At 41.0% G+C, this 19741-nt stretch overlaps 1 protein-coding gene across 4 annotated transcripts in view; it reads right to left on the bottom strand.

Moving 5' to 3' along the window:
* The window catches only part of PCSK5 (proprotein convertase subtilisin/kexin type 5), a 455891-nt gene that overhangs the window by 363947 nt on the left and 72203 nt on the right, over positions 1-19741 (bottom strand). For all 4 annotated transcript variants that reach the window (XM_088019243.1, XM_028094318.2, XM_028094319.2 and 1 more), the window contains exon 3: positions 6183-6296. In XM_088019243.1, coding sequence (XP_087875369.1) covers positions 6183-6296 — 114 coding nt within the window. The remainder of the gene's footprint in view (positions 1-6182; positions 6297-19741) is intronic.

The following is a 19741-nucleotide window of genomic DNA, read 5'->3' as shown; positions in this document are numbered from 1 at the left end:
CTTAAAATCATTTTTCACAATTACTATCCTAGCTAGTTCATTGTTTTTGGCAGATCTGCCCCACATGCATAGCCGAACTCAGCTAATTTTCACTCTGCTGATCGACAAATATAATTTTTTCCCCTCAGAAAAACCACCCAGAGAGCTTTCATGAAATCTTGAGGTAGTACATCAAAAAGTGAGCCCATTTATTAGAGCCTGGCTTGAAAAATGCATATTAAATAGGCCACCCTATATTCATCACAGAAAACTCTACTGTGCTAAGATGACGAGTTCAGAGTATCAGTCATACTACTAGAGTCTAAGAGTCAAGGAGCAAGATTTCACAAGCCCTTCTTTACTTTTCTCTTTTGAACTGAGGTTGCCTTCCACAAGGCAGAAGTAAAAAAAAAAAAAAAAAAAAAATTAAGTTATTTACTATGGGCTTGTCTAAAATCATTATTAGTTTTTTTCTTTTCTTTTCAAATTATTAGTTCCATAAGTTAGACAAGAGATATCGTATAACGCTACATCAATTTCTTTACACAATAAAATATTTACATGACTAAAATGAACACAAGACCTTTTCTATCAAACTTAATTTTTCACCCAAGTTTCGTTTCCAGGTTCTTCTGGGGACTGTTTGTCAAGAGCCCAAGTGTCGAATTCTATCCACGAATGAGTGTTTTTTAGGATGATTTCAAATAATGTTAATCTGCTGCAAATTGGATACCCTTCCCACAGAGAGAAGCATCTGTCAACAAAGGGCATCTCCCCCATGTACTTCAAATTGAGCATCCACGCTAACTCTGTAGAGGATGTGAGCATCCACGCTAACTCTGTAGAGGATGTGAGCATCCACGCTAACTCTGTAGAGGATGAAGGGATGTTATTAGGATTGAGCTCATAAGGGACTTCCAACAGTTTCATGTTCTATCCCTTAGTTTGGGAATGAGTAGATAGGCACTTGTGGTATTCTTTACAATTTCTCTGTATCTGAAATACTTTACAATAACTTAAAAAATATTTAACCCCCTGGATTTGTTTGATTGGAATTTCCAGACTCTTGGGGAGGCACCTTACTTAGGCTTGCTGTCTCCAGAGTCCCACTGAATTTTCTTTAGTAGGATCAAAATGATCTATTATACCAGCTGGGTACATTAAAACCATTTCTGGGATGCCTGGGTGGCTCAGCGGGTCCAGTATCTGCCTTCGGCTCAGGTCATGATCCTGGGGTCTTGGGATCGAGTCCTGCATCGAGCTCCCTGCTGAGCAGGGAGCCTGCTTCTCCCTCTCCCTCTGCCGCTCCCCCTGCTTGCTCTCTCTAACAAATAAATAAAATCATAAGTAAATAAATAAAATTAATTAATAAAAAAAACCATTTCTATTATACTGAGTTCCCAAAGACTTGGCCAAATCTTCACGACCTTTCCTGTCAGATAACCTCTGTCTGTGGAGCATCTTGAAAGAATATATAAGGCAAGAGTATTTTCAATCAGGGCAAGCAAAATAAAACTATCTTCTTGCATTAAAGCTGCCAGCTTCCCAAATAGAGAATGCTGAAGGAAAAAGGTAGAAGATCAAGAAAAACAAGTTAAATTGACCAAGTGTGCTTTAAACTGTCCCCTAAGTTTGAAAAGCCCTCCTTACCCCAGCTGATGATGGAAAGACAGAAGCCAGCTATGTTCATATAACACTCGTGTTTGAGGTAGAGTAGAGCAAAGAGGTCTCAAAGGGGCCGCGGGACCCTAACATCAGCATAGATTGGGAACCTGTTAGAAATGCAGGTTCCCAGATCTGGGCTGGGGGGGTGTGGGAGAGGTGGGCAGCAATCCCTCCAGATGATTCTGACCCCTGCCAGTGTGCGAACCATGGATGTCAAGGTTGGTAGTCCAGCTTCTGGGGTCAGAGTCACTGGGGTTTGAATACCAGGGCTTGTCCCCGGTAAATAGGGTGGGACTTCGGACAACTTACTTAATTTGTCTCTTCTTTAATTTCCTCAGCTGTAAAACAAGGACAGTGTTAGTCCCTAGCTCACTGGAACACTGGTGGTAAGAGGATACATGTAAAGGTTTGGCAACACGCTTAACACATACTAAGCACTCTATAAATGTCAGCGATTATTTTCTCTACTATGGAGCTCATCACAGATTTGCTTTTCGTTCAGTTTACTCAACTACTGATTTGATTAGCATTTATTGAGCATTTACTCCATACCAGACTCAGGGCACTGAGTCACACAGCATTCAGTCCTGAGTTAGTGCCGATGAAATCCCACCGCCAGTGCCATACTCCCAGAAACCTCAGGAATCTCTGATGGGGGGACCCCAAGCTTGGATAGGTTTTAAAAAGCTACTCAGGAGCTTTTAGTTTCTTCCAACGGAAGCAGCAGACCTGCAAGCAAGAATTACAGAGCCCAAAGCCCAAGAAGAAGAGTCTGGATGTATGTACATGATCCCAGAGAGAGTTCTGGAAGGAGCCCTTTGCCCAGCACGCTTTCGTTTGTGCTTACATATTCCTCCCCGGCTTTACTGATCTTAGGAAGCACAAATCATGTTTTCCTCAATCCTCAGTGCCTGCCCCCTTTGCCAGACAAAGAGTTCCTACGGAAGGAAGTCTGTTGATGCAAGAAGAATGAGTGCTGTTTTTAGGATTGGGCCCTCCCTACTCTGGGAAGCCTGAGCACAGTGTTTCAGGACAGAGGAGTAATTTTATGGCCACCGTCTCCTCCCTAACCAACTCCTGTAGATGCAGATGTACATTTCCCTGGATAAATTGCCCAAGCCCCAAGGCCAGACATAATGGTTTCACACACCAGTTTCCAAGGGGAGGAGCAACAGGGGCAAAGCTTTTAAATTAATTAAAAGAGACACTCAGGCACACTCCATGCCATTCTTTAATCTCCACTCTCCTGTGATAAATATAGAATGACAGGCCCGGGCCCAGGCTAATGAGTTGAAGGCAGGACCCTATGGAGACTCGCCAAGCAGCCCTCAGAAACATGGCAGCAAGGCCCGGGGCTCAGAGAAAGGAAGAAGAAAATCAGCACCTTGCCCCAGCTGGGTCACTGATGTGCCACCAGAATGCTCTGAAGCGTTCCCACTGGACATATGATCCCCCTCTTCCTTGACCAGCAGCGGTTCAAACAAGAGACGGAGGGAACAGCATGTACCGCAGTAAAAGGGTCAGAGAGTAGTAAGTTAAGATTTACTGACGGTTTTCCAGTGTCAGAAAAGGCACTGTGCTAAAGGCTGTTCAGGTAGTACTTCATTTAATTGTGGTGACCAGCTTCCCAAACATTCCTCACACCTCCTAGCATGCACACCCTCTCCATACAGTCCCCTCACATGCTGAATCCAAGCTGGCACATGCGACCGATAGAAAATTCCAGAAGAAACGGTCTGTGACTTCTGAGCTTAGGTGATAGGATCACTTGCCCTGGCGGAAGCCAGCGCCATCTCAAGAGAACATTCAGGCTGCCCTGTGGTGAGGCCAGTAACCAGGCCACTTGCAAGTGAATCCTCCAGCTGCAGCCAAGCCTTTGAGTCATCCAGCTTAAGCCCCGGACACCACAGAAAGAGAAGCCATCCTTGCTGGGCCCTGTCTGAATGGCCTGACCCACAGAGCCCATGAAGTAATGGTTTTAAAAACTAAGTTCTGTGATTTGTTACACAGCAATAGCTAACCAATACATAAGAACCAGATACAATTAGTTTACAGTTGAGGCAAGTTACAGTGATCCACTCATGGGCACAGTAAGTGAAGCAATGGGGATTTGCATAAAGGTTGGCAGATTTGAAGTCCTAGCTCTCATCCTGTTTTCTTACTCCTGACAGATAAACTTAAGGTGCGTAACCGATTTCCCATCCCTTTGGTTAAGGGAAAACCAACTACTGAATAGGAAGCTCTGAAACACTTTAGTTCTTCCAAGAGACCTTGTTCATCCACCATGGCACCCACACCATTCTGCCTTGAATTTTAGCCATTTCTCCATGGAGAGAAGTTCCTGGAGGGTTGGACTAGAGGGTCTTCTTCTGACAGTGCTCGTAAATAGCAGAAGGGTGGGGGAAGGATGCCAGGTCAGTCCCACAGACACCATTAACCTGCTTAAAGGTTTGGCAGCTCTGCTCTACCACTTTCAGGCTGGGTGATTTTAGGCAAGTTGTCTAAATTTCAGGAGCTACCATTTCCTCACTCTGAAAACAACCAATATTCATATGCACACTTTTGTTCACACTACATTGCAAACATACTCAAAGTATTGAGCACATTTGCCTGGCACACAGGAAGTGCTCCGTAAAAATGTGACCTCTTTGAGTTATCAAATAGGTGTTGAAAAACCACCCAACATTTTAACTGCCCAAGCAAAATCTCCTCCCTCAACCTTTTCCCATACTGAAAGGAAATTTCCAAAGAAACAGCAATGGCTCTTGGGAGTAGAGATCTTGCTCTACAGGCTGGCCAGCATGCTAATGTCTTGGCCACGGTGCCTACCAGATCCCAGGCTGCCCTTCTGGAGTGATGAGAGGGTCAGGAAAAGCTGCCCTACACGACCACCATCCAGTGGGACAGGTGCAAACAGCAGTCAGGCTCTTTCTTGCAAGAAGAAATATAAGGCAAGGAGGAATACAGGTGGAGAGGGACTTCGCTTGCATCCTACCTCTTAATCCCATTACACACTCTTACCATTTTGTCAGCCTGGACAAAGCTCCTTGGGTCCGGCCAACACTCATTCTAATGCCTTCCCATGCGGTACACCCTTCCTTGGTCTTGGAGCTAACGAGCTGTCAAGTGTCTTACCGCCCCTGAGGTGATTTCTACTCAAAGGCTATTTAGAGTCCCACATCCCCTTAAACTTAGCTTTACGGCCGCTCTCCCTCTCTCCCTCTCTCTTTTTTGTTATGCCTTAAAGAGTTTTCTCTGTAAAATTCTCTCTGGGTCCAAAATGTTTCCACAACCTTCCACTTCTGGGTAAGACTGAGAAAAGGGAAACCGGGGGAGAAGCCGGCCACTTTCACCCATCTCAAAATAAGCACAAATTTCTGGCATTGTGAGGTGCTAGGTCAGATTCTCCGGGGGAATATATGAGACCCCACGCCTTGCCTGTGTAACAGGAGTATGATTAAAATATTGACAGCTCTAGAAACAAAGAGCCAAGGGAAGGATGCCACGTGTAGCAGAGACACAGGGCCGTGGACAGCAGAGGAAGGAAAGAGCTGATAGGTGAGGACAAGGGAGACTTGAAGCAGCGGGCCTCAGGCGTGGGTCCTGAAGAATGGGCGAGTGCCCCCTAAGGGTGGTGGGGAAGGGCAGGAGAAGAGCCCCCCCTGCCTCCCCACCCCCCCGCGCCAGGCGGAAGGAATAAAAGGGATGAAGGCAGGAAAGCTTAAGAAAGGTTTACACAATGCTATGGATTTGCAGGGAAGCAGTGACAGGGTTGCAAAAAATAAAATAGATTAGGGGAAAAATCCCCTGGCAATAATGAGCAATAAAGGCTTCCAAAAAAGATAAAAGTATCTTTGTAGATTACAGAGCAAACTGGAGACATGGAGATTTCATGAAGAAGAATAAGTAACATCGTTCTCCAGGATCATAAAACCCTCAGACTAGAGAAACAGATTTTCAAAGGAGGCAACGTCAAGTGGACAGGTGGAAAACTCTTCCCCACACTTAAATCCCCTCACTGCAAGTTTTTTGCTTGAACCACTGAACACTCACTTTCCAACTACTTTCGTCCTTAGTTTAAAAAACTATTTTCCCTAGTTTTTTTAAAACTATTACCTCAGGTGAGCAGGCGCCTATTAGATGACGAAAGTCAGGAATCTGTTACTTACCAGCAGGTTCATTGTAGTAATTTCCAAGAGCCAGTATCCACTACCCAGACTGGTTTCAAGGCAGAGGAAATGGGTATCAGAGAGTAACAGGATTATTGATAGGTCTAAGGGTGTCTGTCTGCGCCTCGGTGTATTTTTCTATCCTCTGGCTCAGATTTAGAAAGCCTCACAGAGTAAGCTCTCAAACAGAAATTCTCTAAGTCCCAAATCCCTTTTGTTTCTCCTTAGAACCAAAGAACTAAGTTCCAGAAAGAACCAGAAAACAGCATAGGCCATCAGGCATGGTGGGTCCCTGCTCACTGTTTCTGTGTCCTCCCAGGCCCCAAAGACATCCCCTGTACAACACCGCCCCAAGCCAGGCCTCCTCACCATATACCACATGCTTGGCCACTTGGGATCGTTGAAGTAAGTCGGCTGGGCACGACTGAAGTCATAATCCCTCTTTGTCCGTTTTTTTACCACTTGCTGTTGGATCCACTCCACCTGCCAAGAAGAAGGACATCTGATGAGTGTTCAAGTTCTACCAGGGTTAGCACAACGTAAATGACGGTCAGAGGCAGGTCCCGTCCTGAGCCAACGTTGTTCAAGTCACAGACTTCATGCCGGCAACTCGACGCCGAGTCAGGGGCTCCGAGTCTCCGGAAACCTAATTCTCCCTTATTTTCAATGCAGGTCGGCATTCTAGTCTTTAATGGACAGGTCATCCCCATCTCTCAACAACGTGCTAACTTTTTAGCTTCTTTGGAAAGCCTATTTTACTCACAATTTATTGCAAATTGATCGTGTTAATTTTTATACTCACTTTTTTCACCCTTACCTTCTATCAAGGGTCAGTATAGTTTTCCTATAATGGTCCAGGTCATAAATATTTTAGGCTTTGCAGGTCACAGGATCTCTGCTGCAACTCCTCCCCCTGACGTCATTCCCCACAGACGTACATAAATGACTGGGTGGGACTGTGTCCCAGTAAAACTTCATGTAGAGAAACCAGTAGCAGCCTGGATATGGCCCACGGGCCACAGTTTATGACCCTTGCCTTATACTACACATCACATTTTTTTCTTTTTTTTTAATGCTCTGGGCTTACACAGCAAATTTTAAAATTATCCTGGGGGCGAATGCTCTAGGATCACTTTTTTTTTTTTTTTTTTTTTTTTTTTTTAAAGAAATGGCTTCCTACAACACCGTGTGGTAGAAACAGCAATATTTGGGGAATCAGAAAACCAAAGCCCTAGACCTGTCTCTGGCACAAAATTGGAGAAATCACTCAATTGCCTGAGCCAAAGGCTCCATGCCAGCTCAAATTCAAACCTACCACCCTTGAGAAAGTCTGAATATTTAGCCACAAATTTGGCTTAAACAAAGCAACTGAGAACTTCTGAGTTTAATACCGAATTGTAACCTAAATGTTAGGGCTACACATGCGGGGCATTTTTTAAAAAACAGGTCATCATTATGGCAACATAAAACTAAGCATGCTCTATTTTTTTTTTTTTTTTTAAGATTTTATTTATCGTCAGGAGAGAGAGAGAGCACAAGCAGGGGGAGCAGCAGGCAGAGGCAGAGGGAGAAGCAGGCCCCTCGCTGCTGAGCAGGGAGCCCGATGCGGGGCTCGATCCCAGGACCCTGGGATCATGACCTGAGCTGAAGGCAGACGCTTAATGGACTGAGCCACCCAGGCGCCCCAAACACGTTCCGTGTTGACTGGTGCATCTGAAATGCAGTATCAGCCCTGGTGGCATTCTCTAATTGGTTCCTAAGTTCTCCTGTGTTCAATCTCTCCTGTTATTTCAGCCAAATACTCTAAAATGTTCTGTTCTACCATTTATCCCTACTCTCCACAAAGGGATTAAAAATGGAGGGGAATCTCTAGGGCAAGTCCACTAGAGATTCCATACCCATCCGTTCAGTAAAAATCTCCAAACCACTTTTGCCTATTGATTAAAGATCGCTGGAGGAGAAGAGCTACTCAGGTACTGATGAACGAGCTCAAAATGCACCGCTATACACAAGGTACTAAGGCCAAAAGCCAAACAAATTTCCTCTGATTCTCGTATCGGGAAATACATTCAACAAGACTACTGGTATGCAAGATTAATTTAAAGAGCGAATTCCTAGCTATAGCACTAACAAGGCAAACGGAATTTCACAGCCTCCTGAATAAATATAAACTCCATTTATGATTAGGATCACAGATAAGCATCATCTATGTGCCTTCTGTGACAGGTAATTTAGGCAAAATTACCAGTACGGCAAAAAAGCCAATAAATGAAAAATAATATTCCCAAATGAAAGTTGTCTCTGCTCCTGTTTTAATTAATGTAAACTAAGTGACTCTCTGGCCCTGAATCATTCCCCACCCCACCACCCCCAACACATGTACCTGTGCACGTTGGGGAGAAGGGTTTGTGTATCTTTCCATGATCTACTGGACAACGGTTGTCAGGGAAGCTAAAAAGGATCTTGGTTTTTTTCTTTGACTGGAGAGACTGCTCATTAGAAATCACATCAAAACTAACACGGCATTAACAATGCGTGTAAAATTTTTTTTTTAACGAAGAGGGTAATTCTTAAGTGACTGGGTTTCTAAAAATACAGGGGAAAAATCAATTTCCTTCTCAATCAAAGTAGAGCAGTAAGCATGGGCCTGCATGCGCTTTTTCTATTTCCAGGAAACATTTTAATCTCTTCATTTCAAATAATCTTGCTAAGGAAGGAGTTTCATTCGCCCACTTGTTCATTCAATGAGCATTAAGTGTCTATTCTGCACCAGACACTGTGCTGGGAATATAAAGATGAGCAAAAATAGTCTTTGGCTTTGAAGGACTTACATTTTACCAAGAAAGATTTAGCAAGTATTCCACAATTCTCCACTTCATAAAAATGTAGTTATCACCATGAATGACACCTATCACTCTATTAATTAGAGCATTTGTGAAAATTTTGACTATGCGGATTATCTATGTGCAATCCTTACATTGCTGTGTGAGGCGTATCCCAGTTAAGATTAAATTCATACATGTTTGCACGCTTGGTAAAAGAAGGCTGCAGATCAGTTTAGATGGAACTCTTTCCCAACTAATCCTATATTGGCAGTGACTTTTCCTAACAGAGCCTCCATAAATTCTAAATTGCCACCTATATGTGTATCTAAACCAGAAGGTGTCAAACCCCCCAGTGTTGTCTCAAACAGATTGCTGGAAAGCAGAACAAGTCTACACTGGGGTGGGGGGCGCATCATTGTGTATCATTGTTTCTACAACAACATCGTAAGTCTGCACTTCCCCTAAGCACACACGTACACACAGACAGACGAATGTGGGATAAGTATGTGAGAAAACCAAGTGACAGCCATTTTCCTAGATGAACTGTAGGTACAAAAATAGAACAAAATATCTTATGGAACAGCATCCCTTCTGTAATTTTACCGAACAAAAGTGCTTAGTTACAGGCTTGGTGGCTGGAAGGTGGCACTGCATGTTGGCGTCTAGATTTGACTACAAGTCACTCTGTCTGATCACAGGGCTGAAATAAGAAAAGTACAGTGGGTTGGTTTTTGTTTCTTGTTCTTTTCTTTCTTTCTTTTTTTTTTTTTAGTGTCAGATATCATGTATTTTGTCTTGGTCCTTTACGAGTATGAGTATACAGCCCTACATTTTTTGGAAACTGGGAAAAGCACCTCTTGGATCGGAAGATTTCTATGACTGGAAAGACCAGATTTATATTTTTAAGCCATTATCCATATGTCTATCCTTGAATCCTTTAAGAAAAAGCTCAGAAGTAATGCATTACACAGATTTCCCTTTTTGCCAAGAAGCCCCAATGCATAGAAAAGATGCTTAGAAATTCATTTTCATAAAACTAGGGCCAGCCCAGGAAAAAAGGAAAACTGTGTGCTTTCCCTCACTGGTTTAACCTCTGAAGGTTCTATTTCTTAAATATATTAAGGAACTACAGTTAATCCAGACTATAAAAGCCACAGGACCTTTGAAGTCATCAGTGTATCCTCCATTAACTTCAACTTATGTGCACTCCATGGTTTTAAGGACACTCCAATACAGCTCCCCTCCCTATAGGATCCAAGTTAACAGTGGGCATCTGCCTCACCAGAATCTTTGTCAAAAGATGTTCTCTTTCATCAGATTTCACGTGTCAAGCAAAGCACATTAAATGATCATTCTGGGAAACCTACCTCCCCCAACCATCTCAGTTGAGCTCCTATCCCATTATTTTGCAATTTAACAACTTTCTGAAATAGGATAAAAAAGAAGTTATATGAATACATATTATGGAAGTTATTATATAAATATACTTGGAAAACAAATTATGATAGCAGAAAGAAGACAAATACTACATGGCATCACTTATATGCGGACTCTTAAAAAAAAAAAAAAAAAAGCCAGACTTGTAGAAACAGTAGAAAAGTGGTTGCCAGAGGTTTGAGGGTGGGAGAAACAGGGGCAGGTTGGTAAAAGGGTACAAACATTCAACCGGAAGATGAGTCATGTCTCAGGATCTAATGTATGACTGAAGACCGAATGTAATGGTGATGATAGTTGATAACACTGTATCATATAATTGAAATCTGTTAAGAAAGTAGAACCTAAATGTTCTCACCAAAAAAAAAAACATATGTCTATACACAGACATATATGTATATCTATAAATATATATATAAATACACACACACACACACACATATACACATATATGGTGATGAATGTCAATTAACTAGATGGAGGAAATCCTTACATTTTATGTATGTGTGTATATATATATATAATCATATATATATATATAATCATATATATAATCACTACAATGTACACTTTAAATATCCTACAATTTTCTATGTTGATTATGCCTCAATAAAGCTGAAATTTAAAAAAAAATTAAAGGTCTCACTTTAAAAATGTGTCTCACAGTAGGGAGGAATTAGCCCTTTAGATATTAAAATATATTAAAACTAATGATTAAAGCATATACTGGTAGCAAATGTCAACAGATTTTAATGGAATGGAAAGTCAAGAAATTGACCCCAAATATATGAAAATATAGTATATAAGGGTGCTATCCTAAATCATGTGGGGAAAAACAGATTACTTCATAAGTGATGTTGAAACAACAGCCAACTGGGAAAAAAATAAAATAAAATTGAAATCATGCTAACATCTTACATCAGGACTAATTCCAAATGAAATTTAAATGTAAAAGTAAATGAATAAAACCATAAAAGTACCCTGAGAAATATGGGAGGTTTAAAAAAATAATCTTAGAGTGAAAGATGTTTGTCCAAGTATAATGTAAATCAAAAAAGTGATTTAGAAAAAGTGATACATTTAACAATGTAAAAAAATAAATAAGGTATGGCAAAAGAAAAAAACTTCAAAAGCAAGGCAGACGACAAACGGGAAATGTTTCCAGCTCTTACTACAGACAAAAGGTGATTTCCCTAATATATGACGAGTTTCCACTATCAATAAGAGAAAAATGCAGTAGGAACACAGGCAAAAGACAGGAATACAGTAATCTCTGAAAAGGCAAAAAGGGAAAGATCCCAGCCCCTACTACAGACAAAAGGCTATTTCTGTCATATATAAAGAGTTTCTGCAATCAATAAGACAAATATTCAGTAGGAAAACAAGCAAAGGAGTATAGTAATCTCTTAAAAGATAAAGTTTCTTAAACATATAAAAATATGCCTAACTTCATGCAGATGAAGACAAAAGTAAATGAAAGCCACAACAAGATAATCACTTTTTCACCTTCAGATATAAACAATATAAAGAGATAACATCCTATTAGTGAGGGCATGATATGACAATCATTCTCGCATAATGATGATGGGAATGTAAATCTGTCCAGCTCTTTGGACCATAATTGGACAGTATCTTAAAAAGTTCTACAAGAAGTCATTCTACTTTTAGGAATTTATCCTACATATTTATTTACACACGTAAATATGCAAGGCTATTTACTAAAGCACTGTTAGTAATAACTGCAAGTTGTAAACAACCTGAATGTATACTGATAGGGATTAATAATGACAAAGCAATACAATGGGGTACAACACGACCGTAAAAGGGAATGTAACTGACTAAATTATGTACAGAGAACAGTCTCCATGATACAACTTAAAATGAAATGAAAAGAAAGACAGTCTATAAAGAACACTATGATCTCTACATTTCTCTGGTGATTACACACAAAGCCCCTTGATATAGGAGGGAAACCTTTACTACATGCCCTTTAATACTTCGTTACCTTTGAACTACATGAATATGTTACCTACACAATTTAAAATTTCTTTTAAGTTAATATGTTCCATTGGGGACAACCCTCTCGGGACCCCTCCCTCTTCAGGAGATTTGTATTATCACTCAATAAACCTTGCTTTGCTGCCCACCCCAAAAAAAAAAAAAAAAAAGTTCTATTGGTTGATTACTATCACATAGTCCAATGATCTCAAATGTGACCGAATGTGTGAATTACAACATGTTTTTTTGAAGAAATGAGAAAAATAGTATATAAAAAACATCTTAGATGGCTTTGTATAATGTTTTAATATGGTGAGTATTGAGAAAATGTGGATAGATAACTAAAAGAAGTGGTTAGAATTTGGGGAAATTGGCTTATACTGTTAGATTTGCCACCAGCCACTTGTGTGACCTTGCAAAATCTTCGTGGGCTCTTTTATCTGTAAAATGAGAGAAGACAGACAAAATATGCCCTCTAGTCTCCTTCTAGCTTTGAAATTTTATCTATATATTCTATTCTCTGATTTGACTGGGAATAAAAAGTTTGTGCTAAAAGCAATAGAGCTACATAGGTGCTCCAGTTGATAAATGATCTTAAGTCATTCCATGAAGATGTGAGATTAATATTTAGAAAGGAGTAGTAATAAATTATATTATTCCTTTCATGAGCTGATGAAGCAGTTGCCAGGAAATAAAATATGTAGGATTCCATAGTTTGTATCCTTTTTTGAGTACCATTGACAAAATGGGGGGGGGGAGCAGGTACAGATTTCACCCCTCCTTTTTCTTCTCTGACTTTGAGAACAAAATACAAAGAGCTGCCTTGATTAAAATATATATACATATATCAGTTAAGTGCATGATGGCTGTGTACTTGTCAATGAAGACAATTTAGTACTGACAAGTCACTCCCAAACCCTAAAATCTGAAGCTAACATATTCCAAAAGTTTTCTAAAACTCTGATCCAGAAAATAGAGTTAACCAGTGAAAGAATCAAAGAATCCAGTAAAAGTATGTGTTTAGATCCAGGGTATTGTGGTCTTTAAACCTTACCCCAGTTAGTAACTAACTGGTAATGAGCAAGTTACTCAATACTGACATTGGTATTTCACTGGAGCCATGCTTTAAAAAGAAAAAAAAAAAACAAAAAAAAAACCCCACAATTGTTTGGAGTCTGCTTATTTCAGATAGCTACTTGGGAACCAAATAAGCATTACTGTTTATTTGATGGAGGATTTTACTTGATGTGCTTGAGGTAGGCACTTTGAATCCCATTTAATGACTGCAAACACCAGAGGCTTATATTAGAGAACCATCTAGCCAGCAATACGAGGAATCACACCATTTTTGGAAGGTCATTGAGAAGAAAGTTGTGAAATAAATACTGCATGTGCAATCAGAGCAGTGTAATCGAAGACAATACAGGCCCAAGTGAAGAACTTTAACTGCTGTAACATTTTCTAATTAGTTGGCTTTTTCCAATAGAACCAAACTTTCAGAAGTGGGTCATCAATTTCACCGCCCTCTTCGTTCAGCGGAAAACTCATACCATTATTGGTCTAACCGCATTCCTTACTTTCAGGGAATTCCAGTCCTATTTCGCCCCTTAAATGATTCCACTAACATGTGCATGCTTCTAAACATTTAATTTCTTAACTTGTTCGGAGTTTTTTTTTCTCCTCACTTCTGATAAGATGACATGTGGAAGGAAAATATAAATGTTGCATCCAATTAAAGCAGTAAAATTTACTCCCACCCTCAAGGCACTTTCTTTGTCTATTTACTCCAAAAATGTTATATAAACTATCCACTATGCAGCGGGCACTCTTCTGGATGCTGTAGGATGGCACTGAACAAAATAACCAATTTCCCACCTTCAGGCAGTTTCCATTCTAATGAAAGGTAGACCATAAGCATGTAAATAAATCAAAGATTATGTAAAAGAATTTCATAGCACAAAAAGTAATTAGCATACGGTGATGGAGAGATTGTGAAGGAGGGGGATACTATAGAAAAGGTGGTCGAGAAAGACCTCTTTAATAGAATTCTGAGTAATAAGGACCCAGCCATATAAATGTCTCAAAAGAAAATATTACAGGCGACATGAGTCGTTAATGAAAAAGACCTGGAAGGACCAGATGTCTGTATTTTTGTCTACAGCTCATCCATAGGCCACAGATGCCCAAGGCAATCCCTCAGGGCCCAGGGGTGGGTATACCAGTAGTGCCTTGCACCCTCCGGTGGATAAAGAAAGAGGCTTTCACACATCATGGAAGCTGATTCCCAGACATCTGGTCAACTAGTTCTGGGCTCCTGGGTACCAAAAATATGATCTGGAAGTGACACAGGTTCAAGGTGGGCATGTCCCCAAAAACCCACCACCTTCTCAGCTGATGGGAACAAACTCAGCTGAAAGAAGGCTAAACAAGGTCCTCGGCAGGGGACCCTCTTGCCCATCTCTATGGGTGGTACCCTTGTGATGCTCATCACTATAAACTGGTCTAGCAAGGGGCTTTAAGGCAGATTGTGACCTTTCAGTTGTACAGTAAAAATCACAAGTTCAATGTCATCTAAATAGCAGAGAAACTATTAAATCATTTCTAGGGCAGAAAGGGTCCCAAGTATAAAGCATTCAAGTACAAGGGAAGGGGAAGAAAGTGCTATTTAGCATAGGAGCAGGTTTAGAACACTATACTAGGGAGCAGAAGACATAGTGACTTAAGCCGGCGACTTCAGACATTATCAATGACTCACCACTGCAACTCTGTGAAAAAGGGTATCAGAGCTGTTGGACAAATCTTGCAAAACAATTTAACATTGAAGTAGGCTACATTAAAAACAAAGTAATTATTTCTGGGGCTCTATGTAGAAATATCTGGTGTGTGTTCTTTATCCGCGCAGCTGTTACTAGCCCATGCCACGGTTTGTTAGTGCGGACTCCTGAGATGGGAAGGCACACCACCTGAGTTCTTGGTAGACCACCAATCATTAGCCTTGCCACTCTGGGCAAATCACATAAATGCTGGCATTCCGGATTTTCGTACGTAAAATGTTGTAAAAGTGTTGGGAGACTCAAAACAGAATGTGTTCTACAAATGGAGGCCCTGCAGGACTTAGTACTTTGTATTCTGACTGCACGTTTTCCTCCCACGTCCTTGGGAGAAAGGAACTAGGTCTTAGTATCCCTAGTACCAAGGGCAGTGTTTAGCAGTAGGCCCCCCATAAATAGTTGGAGATGGATGGACAATATTTTCACATTGCATTAATACATTTTTTCAGTAGGTGTATCTAAAGTTTTCTAGTTATTTAAAAAAATAGCAGGAAATTTTAAACTGGAGAGAGTACAAAAAAGGGTATCTGCTTAATCCTACCCAGTATAATAGGGTATTTTGTTTTTCAACAACAGTAAGATGGTAGCATGAGGATGATGATGCTACTAGGAATGAAGAGAATGTTAAGGTATTAATGAAGGATGTGTTCTTTCTGTATATAATTTTATATATTTTTGTCTTTTAAATTTTATTTTATTATGTTAGTCACCATACAACTCTATATATTTTTAATGTATCATGGAACAAGGTCTTGGTTTGACAACCATACCTGCCCCCAACTTCGAATCTACTGCTCTATAGATTTTGATCTTTTGAGATGGGATCATTTCCCCCACCTCCCCAGTCTAAATCTCAGAAGCAACAAAAAACAGTATCCACAATTAAAATGGATAAACACAAAATAACTAAGTAGTTGTTGACAAAGGTTGAGAACCTGGAACATTACTGTAGATACCAGTTGTCATTCAATAACCTGCAAGAGCCAAAGATTCAATAAAGTCGATGGATCCCACAGTGCTAGTGATACTTTCTCCCAGTGATAAAGAACATCTCCCACATTTTGGTGGTCAAGGACTGGTCCATAATCAAAGTACAGAGCATACAAAATGTGATTTTACAAGTATTCATGGGGGCCCTTGGGTGGCTCAAATGGTTAAGTGTTCGACTCTTGATTTCAGCCCAGGTCATGATCTCAGGGGCATGAGATCGAGCCCCGCTTTGGGATCCATGTGCAGCATAGCGTCTGCTTGAAATTCTCTCTCTCTCTCTCTCTCTCCCCCCTCTGGCCCCCGCCCCCGCACACACTGGCTCACTTTCTAATAAATAAATAAATATAATATTTAAAAGCATTTATGGAGGGAAAAATATAAAGATCAAGGCAATGACTAGAAACCAACTCAAAGTTAAGTGAGGAAAGGTGCCAACTGATAAGAAAATATTAGGACCTATTTCTTTAAAGAAAGCTTATTTTTAAACATTTAAATTTAAGGCTTTGCCCATCCTGGTCACTAGTAATAATACCCATCAGCAAAAGTTTCTTGCCGACTTTCAATGACAGTGTATTATTTTTGTTTTACCTTTACCTTTCTAGGAAAGCTAATCTTAGAAGATTTCAGGTTCATTTCCCCCATTGATGTGTTGCTCTTTAAACATTCTTAAAATCCCTTGAAGGCAAGATACTTATATTTGTCTCAAATTAATGCATTTGTTTCTTGAGACAAGTTTAATTTGCCCTCTCAAAGAAAAAAAAAAAAGCTTCCTATTCCTAGTCATGCCAAAATGCTTTCTAATGGGTAAAACAGAATTGAATTTGTTTAAAAAGAAAAAAGTGTGTGTGTGTGTGTGTGTATGTATGCGCAGACACACCCAGCACATGGTGACATGAATTCATTAGAGTACTGTTGAATGGCACGATTATATCAAAAGAATCTTGCATTTTCTAGCTTGGATTTCAGTTTCTTGTATTTTAAACTTTAGGACAATTTAAGCAACGAGAGGAACTTTGAAAACAATTTTGATTGCTTAAAAGTATTAAAAGGAAATAGAACTCTAAAGTATCTAAAATTAATCCTACTTGTCTGAAAGCACCTGGGGTTAAATTCACACTTTTGATTAAATGCAATCTTAATTCAGGGATTAAACTGGGACAGCACATAATTCCCTCCAGCTTCACTCTGGGATCAAGATTATCACTGCACTAAAAATACAGTGGCATGACTTCATTCTATATGTATTTGTTTTTTGAATAATCATCCTCTAAGCAATTTGAAAGCCCAGGCAATGGAATAAAACCTATTCAACATGACAAGTTACATCTCATTCTGTCCTTAGTACACCTGAAGTTGGAGACATCTGAAAGAGTGACAATTTTACCTGAAAACCAAGTGTTAATCACTTGACGGATTTTGGTTCTCTTTGACCAATCCCGCAACTCTGTGTATCAATCATTCATGATATTCCCAGACCCACATTTGCAAAGACTGGATGCCCTTGCCTATCAAATGAATACAAAGACGAGCATTATTTTGTACAGAGTGGAGAAATTGTTCGATTCAGCTGAGATTAATGAAAAAAAAAGGGGGGGGCAAATTCTGGCAAAGGAAAGGGAGTCATTCTCATTATTTCTCCATGCAGAGGACATAGGGTGATCTGCTAAATCTCAAAAGTATGTCAGCATCTTGCTTCTTCATTCCATGGCTCACAAACAATGATCATGAAAGTTCTATTCATACGGGGAGAAATACTCTTCCCTAGTGACTAATTCAGCTCCACTGCACAGGCTGTCTTATTCTCTGAGCTATTTAAATATAAATAACAATCGCATTTGTTTCTAAATTTCCATGGACCCTACTCCTACGATTTGGATCACAGTGGAAAGACCGGAGTAGGGGGTGGGAGGGTGAGTCCCCTAACTTCACCATCGGGTACCCGAAGTTTTCAGTTCATCCACTGAATTCTTTTTTTCATCGTGAGGCCTTCTCAATATTCCAGTAGCTTCCGATTTTTAATCTTTCTCTTTAAATCTCTTCATTGTCAAGTTTTCAAATCGCAGAAATCAAGAAAGTACCAATTGTTATGTTGGCGAGCTCTAGCTATGAATCAAATGGGGGGTTGGATTGAAAGTCAATGTCTTTTTTTCTTCTTGCTGCTAGAAGATAAATATGCAATTTTGGGGGCAAATGCGTGAAGTCTGCATAAGTGCTCTACGTTCTCTTGAGGTTCATCTACATTTTTTAAACCTAAAATGAGCTCAAAAATCTGTAAGTAAGTAGTATGAAGTCACCGGTGGGGAGAAGTCTAGATGAAGACCCCCACGGTGGGCCCCCCGAACAGCAGAGAGAAATGAGAAAGGTCCGTCTTTGGAGTGGGTCTCTGACTTGGGTTTCTATTATATTCCCTTTTTTTTTTTTTTTTTTCCGGAACTCTAACCTTATACTTGGCAGGGAGGGCAGGGGTGTTTTGCAACGAAAATACTGGAATTGTGGCAGCTCTTAAACACCATCATCACCCTCTGAAATATTTAGCAAACAGCTACTTTGGTCAGGGTGGGGGAGAAGCATGCCTTTGAGCCCCAGGGAAAAATACTGTCCAAAATCCCTGAGCCAAACGGGAAAGGGATTGGCATATTCCCACCTAGATCCCACTGCCTGAAGCAAACCAAATGTTTTCTCAATTTCAGTGCCATTCCCTCACCTCAGAAACCACCGATGAGGCTTCCAGCAAGGTGGTACTTGACAAAACCTGCAGGTCAGAGCCCAGAAAAATCTGGAGCAGGGCGTGATGAAGGAGGGCACGGGCTGGGGGTTCTGCCTGCCCTCCGCAAAGGCGAGGCAGAGCCCGGCTCCCGGCTGCCTGCTTGTCACAGCAGAGGAGTGCCAAGTCACTCCAGCAGGCCTCCCTCTCCCTGAACTCGTAATTCATACCCACCGCAGTCAATTACAGGAGCCCCAGGGCTGAGGCTGGAGGAAGGAGAGAGAAAACACATTTTCATCACTGTCATCAAACCTGACACATTTTCAGCATGAAGACCCAAGAGCTGAGCCTCTCCCCGATCCAGCTTCCTTCTCTCCTGCTGTGTGTTTTGGATGGCTCACCCCAGAGTCTGTTGTGTCAATGTTCATGGAAATGTGATGCATTTACGGCACCCGGGGGGCTGTCAGCAATCCTCTCTAGGCACACCCCCCTGGCGGCAGCCGGCCTGGACCACAGCTCCCAGCAAACCCTACAGAGTCTTGGCTACTCAGAAAGGACCGTCAAAACTACGCACCTGCTGAGCACACTCCTGAGACTTCGCTCAGGGTAACACTTAGCAGCTCAGTGTCCAGGTGAAGGGAGGCAGAGGATGAACAGCGATATTACAAGCCAGAGACAACAGAGGATTATGTGTTGATTTCGTGAAGGTCCAAGAGGGCGAGAGCAGCCTCAGACTGCCTCCAACCCCCACAGCAGCCTCGCTGTGCCTTGCCCAGAGCAGGTACCCAGTAAGCGTTTACAGAAGGAATGACTGTATTCACTACTCTTACAGGAAAGGGATAATTGGTGGTCCAGCCCCACACATGTAAGGGAAAGCAGAAAAGTAAGCTCTGGGTTACTTTTACTGGAAAGAGGAGGGAAAAAAAATTTTATGTCATCTTCAGATAGGATTAGACTCAGGAGAAACCAATGAAGTGATCGTGTGCTGAGCAATCAGGAATAAATCACATAGGTGGTGGTGTGCTTTTCCAGTCCTTTGATTTCCAATGGGCCTAGAAATCATTGGCTATAATGATTTGGGAAGCACAACTCTTTGATTTCTTTGTTCATGTTCTGTGCAAAATAAAGTCTACCTACTGTTTCTTT

This window comes from Eumetopias jubatus, unplaced genomic scaffold, assembly GCF_037043125.1.
Source record: "Eumetopias jubatus isolate StellerSeaLion01/CBP00866 unplaced genomic scaffold, mEumJub1_p1.0 scaffold_15, whole genome shotgun sequence".
Lineage (NCBI taxonomy): Eukaryota > Metazoa > Chordata > Mammalia > Carnivora > Otariidae > Eumetopias > Eumetopias jubatus.
Note: the sequence above shows the minus strand (reverse complement) of the source record. Positions and strands in the feature narration are given on the sequence as shown.